This window comes from Echiichthys vipera (genome assembly GCF_963691815.1).
Source record: "Echiichthys vipera genome assembly, chromosome: 14".
NCBI lineage: Eukaryota > Metazoa > Chordata > Actinopteri > Perciformes > Trachinidae > Echiichthys > Echiichthys vipera.
In genome coordinates, this window is record NC_139839.1 from 12204924 (window position 1) to 12213956 (window position 9033).

General features: G+C 37.9%; 1 protein-coding gene across 1 annotated transcript; it reads right to left on the reverse strand.

Annotated features, from left to right (window-relative positions):
- Positions 1-4453: 4453 nt before the first annotated feature.
- On the reverse strand, positions 4454-8728 carry sdf2 (stromal cell-derived factor 2; the record flags this gene model as incomplete). The annotated part of the gene is made up of 3 exons (XM_083927251.1): positions 4454-5585; positions 6800-6996; positions 8560-8728. The coding sequence occupies 3 exons, from the start codon at positions 8726-8728 to the stop codon at positions 5286-5288; spliced, it is 666 nt and encodes a 221-aa protein (XP_083783377.1). The 3' UTR covers positions 4454-5285.
- Positions 8729-9033: the final 305 nt, after the last annotated feature.

A 9033-nucleotide genomic window follows, 5' to 3' on the forward strand; every position in this document is an offset into this window, starting at 1 on the left:
ACCACCCTTTAAACTTGATTTTCTAATTACCGAAAATGTTCATCAGGTGCTTTGAGCCATTCCTAATTTAAAAAAGACAAACAAACAGGTTATTATGGACAACTGCGTATTTACCCTCGAGAAGTAGCGTTGAATGTGAATGAGTGTGGGCACTGAATGTTAGGCACAGTATTTAAATGCATAATCCTCACATCTCATACAGTCGTGTATATTCGTCACACTTTATGTGAAACATCGACATCCTTGTCTCACTCCACATATCTTGGGGTACATGAAGTCTTTATGTGTATCTACAATGAGCACAACTCAATACTCAGTGAGGGACCAGTTAAGAATCATCCCCGTCCCACGAGCTCTGCTATTAAGCCTTAGCCTTGATTGATTGATTGATTGATTGATTGATTGATTGATTGATTGATTGATTGATTGATTGATTGATCGATCGATCGATCGATTGATCGATTGATCACTTAACATTTGTTTGGGTGTAAAAGACAACGTAAGCTCAGGCTGTCTGAGAGGTGCAAAATGTATGAAGGTATAAAACTAGAGACATCAAAGCAAATAACAATGGATAATGGTGTAAATTATGTTGGTTTAATAGTAGGACCAGTTCTGAAATTCTGATATTTTGATTCATGTGTCGGTAGAAATATTTCACCTCAGCATCTTATTGTAATACTGCCCATCTGTGGTAAATGTAACCCACACAAAAAAGCATGCCGGTATATACACTGCCATATCAAACATTAACTCCCATGGATTTCAATGTATATATAGTACTACTTATCTTGTGTAATGTATTATACCTATCAACAGCAGAATGTATGAAGAGTAGAAACTAGTGAGATAAATCAGGGATTTAAAGTGAGCTGTGACATACTGTTGGTACAGCTGTTTTATGGGAAAAGGTTACAGTCTAGTGGTTAAAATTAAAACTGCAGCTAAACGTTTGAACCACCATGTTTACAAGGTGTTCAGATGAGAACTGAATTTGAGCTTTGATGTGTGTTGCGTCAGGGCGGTTTGGTCTTGTGTCGGGTGAATTATTACTTTAATGGCAAAACCAAGAACATCACCCCAGTAGCTTCCAGGGTCGTGTTTTATGGTTCAGACATGATAGCACTACAATTTTATAAAGCTTTCTGGGTTGGAAACGTTTGGAGAGGACCTTACAATCATGCTCCTCTTCTTTTATAATGGAGTCTCCCCCAGGTTAAACATCCCAATGACACCACAGATTGAATTTGATGGTGTTTTTTATGTGGGTGTAGAGCTGGGCGATAAAGAAAGTCATTGTTTATCTACTGTTGGGATAGTGTTTAATGTTTCATATTGTGTTACAAAATAATTTTGTCCAAACAAAAACCTGTCATTCATAAGATGATGAGTGGGATAATGTTTTTATTAAATACTGTACATTTAAAGAGTCAAGAGTTAAGTTTATATTATTTTATTTGTAATTATTTTGTGATGTTATTAGATATCATAAACATATTTTCAATGTAATGTTGTGACAGTTATTTCAACCGAATCGCCCAGCCCTATGTTGATGCCATTTTTCAAATATACCTGTTGGTTTTCATCACTGATTGCATCATTAAATGAAATAACAGCGACATAAGTGGATTCCTAAATTGCGCTGTGCTCCCCTTGGACATGATTGGATCAGAGACTGGAAACAATCTATAGTTTATTCTCATTACTACCTTGGAGCGATTATTTGTTCTTTTGTCTGATTAAAACAAAACTCTACTGCTTAGACATTTTTAATCAAACTATTGTGCAGCCATGAAGGTTTATAAGCTGTCCGGGTTGGACGACATATAAAGGGGAGAGGGCTTTCTCTTGAAATAATTAAAAAAAAATAGCTTTGTTAGATCACGTATCACAGCAAAAATGTATTATACTGTAAATCAGTATGCATGTTGTTGTTCGGTTTTCATGTCTTAAAAGACAGGGAAATCCATTAAATCTTTCTTTGTGGTGGCATAAATGTAGGTATGTATGTACTACTGTCACATATTTGACTTTGCAGTTTACACTGTAATAGCCATTTTTTCTAGTTTCTACCAGCTATTAATCAAATCAGAGTGCAGGAGAGGGCATTTTCATAAATATGCAAATACAAGGTCACATCCTCATCATCATCGTCGTCTCTGTTTCACGTCATCTAGGGTAGAGTCTATAGGCCTCACTGTGGATGGTTAAAATTGACACTGAATACAATATATTGTGTGTTTTAGTCACATTAGGTTTTTATTGAATGTCTCACTGCCTCATAGTCCTGTATAAAGTGCTGTATAACGTATGCTACATTTATCCTCGTGAGTCAGTTTATGTCTGATATTCTCAGCACATTGACATTCGACCGATGGACCATGTTTCACATTTGTCTCTTAGCGTCATGGTCCTTTTGAAACCAGCATAGACCACTTTATCTTACCAGTGCTCTAATAATTGTGCCATTCAGACATCCTTGCATGGCTGTGTAAGGGGATCTTGTTTTCAAAGACCTTTTAACAACACTTTTTGAAGTTTACATTATTATACTGTACATCTGTAATCAGTTCATGATTTTCATGTTTTTTGAAAGTTGCTTTTGAGATTTGTTTTTACCAAAACATGTTTTTACCTTGTAGGTTGTATAGAGATAAAACTAAACACAGATATGTAATACAACCTTGGCATGCTGCTTAGAAAAGGAGAAAGAAAACAGCAATAGTCGCCAACTGAATGGATATTTAAAAATGCAAATAACAAGTTTAATCTGTTTAATCTAAAAAATGATATATATCCATATATGTTTATGCAATAAAACATTGTTTTGATAGAAATATAAAGCATCTGTGTTTACTTGGGAAAGAGGTTTATGCTATGGCATTCCAAAACATGTACAATAATAACAAAATATTACCCAGTAACATTTTTAAATAAGGCACCTAAATTACATATAACTTTTGTATTTCATAAGCAGGTGAGCAGAAACATGTTCATCATTGTAAAACTTTAAAAGCAGGCTTAGGGCTGGGCGATACGGCGATATATATCAACGATAACTATATAAAAATGTCTATAGTATGTATTTTTCTAGAGCATTTCTATTGTAATGTTGAAAAACCAGAGACCGAACTGCGTTACAGCAATATTTATGTCATTTGAATGACACGCTACGTTCTGACTGCTTGCATGTTATTTTAATTTTGTACTAAAGTTCTTAATAAAATGAGATTATACTCAGTACTTTTCATTTGTCAAGTATTTAATTCACACAGGAGTATACAAAATGTGTGGTTATTTCATATAGACTATACAATAATATTTATTCATTTATATTTATTTACCAAAAAAAACATGATGTATTGGGATATATATATATATATATATATATATATATATATATATATATATATATATCATTACTGAAATTACCTATATTGAGATTGAAGATCTTGGCCATATCGCCCAGCCCTACTTGTTGCTTTACTTGTCACTTTTTATCATCCCCGCTGTATCATTTTAAATACTAACCCCTAAAAATAGAACAAAGACACAGCATGATATTCACTGAGAGCCCTTTGCTGCAGTTTCCCCGTGCAGGTACCAGAGCGCGCATGAAGGAGCTGTGAGTCAGAAGAGCAGCCTCTTCAAGTGCAGAAATCTCACACTCTCTCTGACATTCCCTTCACACATGCAGGTCATGTAGCACTAACACAACTGCTTTGAGTGGACTAACCTTGGCGGCTGTGACTAACATGCAAAGGTTACCCTTCCACAAGCGAGATCTGCAGCTTAAAACTCTATTTAGCTGATGGCGGCTTGTGATGGTTGAGAGGTGAATTTACATATTTGTCAACATGTGTCAGGAGTGTCCCGTGGAGCCGTGCTGGCATCAGCGCTCTCTCTAAATCATGATAATTAGGGGGCATAGGTCTAACACAAGTGAGAATAGCCACATAGCAGCACTCAAACCCCATTAACCACCGGATAATGAACCAAAACATGCCATTAAGTGGACAAACAAGGCATTATATTCAGTGCGATGGCCCACGGAGACATGACTTGTATTTGCCTCAAGTTAAGGTCTTAGACTTTATAAGGTGATTCCAACTTACTTAATTACTGTATGCATGATGCAGTAAAGGAACATTATCCGTCTGACTGTATACTGTACCACGCTGCTATTATCTCATAATTCATGTTGGTAAATTGTGAATGCAGTTATCAGGACTCATGGATGACATCAGCGATTCATTTCATGCAGGAAGGACCACATGTGAAGAGTCGCCAGATCCAATAAAATCCAATAAACAAAAGTCACACTGACACTGGTATGCATAAAAATCACTTTAATATGAGGTATTCATTGCATGTGTGTTGCTCATATGAACCTCTGGAACAACGACTTGATCCAACACAGCATGAATGCAAAACACTGTAGTTTCTCCCAGCACTTGGAAAACTGATCAAACGATGACAATAAACAGCATCCAGCTCATTGATGTACTTTAAAAAATTATAATAATAAAACATGTCCACATACAAAACTGCTTATTCTCTCATGTCAGTATGTGTTGGATTAATATGCAACACTGAGTCTGACTTAAAGGGGAAAACATGTAATGTACCCTGGTAACACTGCTTATCCATGGTTTGAGTAGTATATTACAAATACCATAAAAACACAATACTACTCTTATGTTTCCAAAAGGCTCCGCCATGTAAACATCAACAATGTTCTCAAAAAGGATAAAGGCACAACAAGTGTAACAATGATTTTTATCCCGATAAAACAAGCATTATTTGATGACTTCTGCTATGCAAAAGCCTGCACTGCCTTCTGTGTTGTGATGCGACTGCTGATGGCAGTTATTTAACAATAAATAACAGCTGAGAGGGTGTATAGTGTCACAAACTGTAATAAAGATTTGTCTTTGTACAGTAGAAGAAGCAGAAGCTTGTCTTCTTCTGGACCTGTTAAGGCAAACTATGATGCTATTAAAATGTAAAAATGTTGTTAGATCTCCGAGTGTAGCTGCTTGATCTCTGAAGATTCAAGTGTTTCCTAAAACACAATGAATGTGAGAGAGGTTGGTATGGGTAGTCAGTGTATCCACACAGACTTTGGCACAGTCTTTTTAAAAGATGACAGACAAAAGGGGATGGTAGAGAAAAAGGAGACGAGAGGTTGCTGGTACAGGTATGAATAGGGTTAGAGGTAGGAATACAATGGTAGACAGAGAGGACAAAGGCATGATGACAGTAGCAGAAAAGAAAAGTTAAGCTCAGAACTCTGTGTGTTGGTGACTGTAGTCTCGGCTGCCTGCCGGGTTCTCACTGGGCTTTAGGAAGATGCCCTCCATGGCCTTCCACAGGCTGTGCTGACTGGAGCCCGCCATGGCGTGAACTTCCCTCTGACCGTGGATCGGCCGTCCGTACTGCTCCCCTGTCACCGATAGTAGTGCATCAGTGGCCTTGTGAAGGAAGCGGACTGCCTCCTCGCGTTTCCACACAGATCCCCCGCACTTAACAGTCCACTCGTCCAGGTGGTCCCCTTCCCCTTCGTCGCCAAACGCACTCACCTCCTGTGGTCCAGTGAGAAAGGGATTAGAAGATGAGAAATAGAGGAGAGGATTACCCATATCATGTACCTTGCTTTTGTGATATAAATAATAATAATCATTTTTGTCTTTAATTTTCCACTCTGGCTCTTGTACACCCTTAAGTCTCCAGTAAAGGGCGTACTAATGCCCCTGATACTAATCTATCAGGATATTACACCGTCGTCGTAGTGCAATAAGGCCAATTTACAAGATTTACAAGAAACATCCAATACACCCAGGGATGTTAAAGGAATAGCTACCTGAGTATAAAACAGCCATTATTTATACCAATTATTTGTTACAAAGCATTTGTTGCACTATGGAGTATTCTTGAGTCTTGTCCTAACTGTTCTGTGTTGCTGTTTTGCACATTTTTCTATTTACTATGTTTTCACTTTAACTTTTTTAAGTTGTTTCTAGTTAATATATAGCATTTTGTATACAGCACTTTGGTAGTTAATGGAAAAGGTAAGCTATTAGTCCAACGGCTGCAGGGGACAAATCACTGATTCTTAAAATATAGAAACGTGTTATAGACATTATCAAGATGCTTTGGTAGCTGTCGGTTTGTCTTTTATGAACACTGCCGTTACTACCACATTACATTGTGGGATATTTATGCCGGAGTAGTGTAAAGTCTTTGAAATAGTACACAATACCCATATTATTGGTTACATACAAAGGTTTCGGACTCACATACTGTTTTAGTTACTAAATAATAGCATGTTAGCGTGGAATTTTGGAAGCAACCTGGATACGAAAATGTCTGACAGTTGACACATTTCTATAATTGTACAGTGCACATCTTACAACCTTGTTACACTTTGGCTAGACAGTGTTTTCAACACTTCCTCAGTATTGAAAAGGTTTTTGCCAACCCGAGGCTGTTTTCACAGAGAGTTTTGTGCATGTGGAAAAGCTGCTGTCAACTCAGGTACGTCTCAAAATATTGGTCTAGGTTCCACTAAATGTGACTGACTAACAAACTTCTGGTTTTTACATCTCTGAGTAGATATTAGTAATATTACTGCAATTAATTCACAAAATCCACTTTTTCCTAATTAGGTTGGAAATAGTTAAATCATAATTTAGATATTGACATAATTTCCCAATCTCTACAGGAAGCTTGGCGGGTAATGCCTTACGTAACACCAAACATCTCCCCTCTTCGCTTATGTACTCCTCACACCACCCACCTGGTTAGAGGACAGCGGGGAGGCGAAGTAGTGGCTGTGTAGGTTACGGCCTGTGTTGACATGGGTGAGGCGAATGGTCTGCCCGCACTTGATCGGTGTGCCCCGATGGCACAAGGTGTCAGTTGTCCCACGAACACTCCAGTAGCTGTTACTGTCTTCTACTGCAGTCACTCCTGTTACGGATTGTTGCCCGCTACCTGTTTCACACAGACACACATAAACACACGCTGTGACATGGTGAACAGAAGACTGTTACAGGTAAACACACCAGGGGAAATGAATCTGGCTGAAAATCTGATTGATTACGGAAGTTTTACTGTTGGAAAATGCTACTGCTATATTTGTTCATGGTATAAAGGTCTATAAAAATAGTTGAACTGGTGATTGTTGTATTGGGTTTGACTTTGAACCCATGAGCACATGTAACTTTGAGGGCTAGAGCCAGACAACAACAATTCTATATTGGCAGAAATAAGATTAAGGGGTCCCATATTGTTAACAGTGAGATTTCCATGTCTTTTTTTATTATAAAGCAGATGGAGGTGTGAAAGTATCATAACGCTCAATCCACAGAGAAATGCACACAGCCCGTATTCATAAACGGTGCCTTTAAACGAGCCGTCAGGACTTCTGTACTGTTGTGATGTCACAACTACCATATATATATATATATAGGTAGAAAGTGCCGTTACAGCACTAATGTATTGAGAGATTTGGATACAACATTCAAGACTCAGTGGCACATGAATCCAAAAAAGTTCAACTTCCACATCTAGAAGTATCCAGATGACCGGCACTACTTCCGCACTGCTGGGCCTATAGAGCCGGCGCACTAGACTTCTACCGGCCAAGCTGGATACTTACGCTTTAGCGCTCTGGCTAACTTGAATAAGGATTAAATGATTTAATTATGCAGCTTTTTTAGACTTTCGAAATGTTTTCAGACTGAATGAATTAAATTCTGATAGTCCTCTTTGGGGGAATGTAACCCTAAAAAAAAAAAGACTCTTTCACCATGCAAGTCAATGGGAAAAGTATTTTGGGCCCATAGGCATCACGTTACCGACACAGAAATTGTAATTCATCAATTTGGCCACAATGTAAAATTAGCTTCAAAGTCCGGCACACTTCCTGCGGTCTGTGTTACAGTTCCCGGCTGCAATGACGGTGTCAGCGCGGATGCTGAAGACCCTGAAACACTGACCAATAAAAGCAGACTGCGCTTTTTCAGGAGGGGGGCTTAAAAAGATGGGCGCTTAAATGGATCATTTCAGACAGATGGTGAATACCGGTATATTCAAACAGACATTATGTTTTTTAAAACTAAAGCACGTAAACAATGTTCTAGTGGAAACACAAAATACAAGTATAAACCTGAAAATGAACCCCTTTAAGTTCTCATTTGAATTTCCTTTGTGAATTTAAGGTAACATAGGATGTAGCCTATAGTTTTCTGAGAAAAATACTTTATTTTTTAATTTACTGTCTTCATTTTGTTTAATCGCTTGGGCAAATATTTGTTGATATTTTTGTATCACCTGAAATAGGTTATATATAACACCCCCAATCTTCCACTGGTTTTACTGTACAATGGAGTTAACATGACAACCTTCGTACAGAAATCAGTCATTCACAGTTTTCTTTCAACACTACACTTTTGATTACATAGGTGGACCATGGTAAATGGAGCTTATAATGTTAATGTACACGATGTAACTGTTTATTAATGCTTTATAATGGTTCATTGAAAGGAAACTCACCAGAGCCGTAACGTACGTCGTGCGAGTGTAGTCTCACATTGTGCTTTATATTTAACAGTTTAAGGACAGATCCGCACGTCACAAAACTCAGTTCCGTGCCGAGTGACAGTCCAAATATAAAGGATAACAATAACAAGAGGGTTAAATAAGCACAACCTGAGTTACCCATTCCTATTAAATCTCAAGATGCCTCTCTGAGATTTGTATCCTTTTACGCTACGTCATTACAGAAGTACCGGTTGCCAAGGCGAAACTCAGGAAACAGCGCCCCTAGCAACTCGGAATGGACACTGCACAGACCTTACTAGGTTTTTGCCTTATTTCGGGTTAATTTGGCGTGTGAGAGATATTTATTGTATATAGGATAATATGACAACAACCCCGCTAAATAATAACAGTGTTATTGTCTTATTTAGTTGTGTCGTTTTGTGTATATAAGGCAAAACAGCAGGGGGCGCTACCTTACTACTGAAA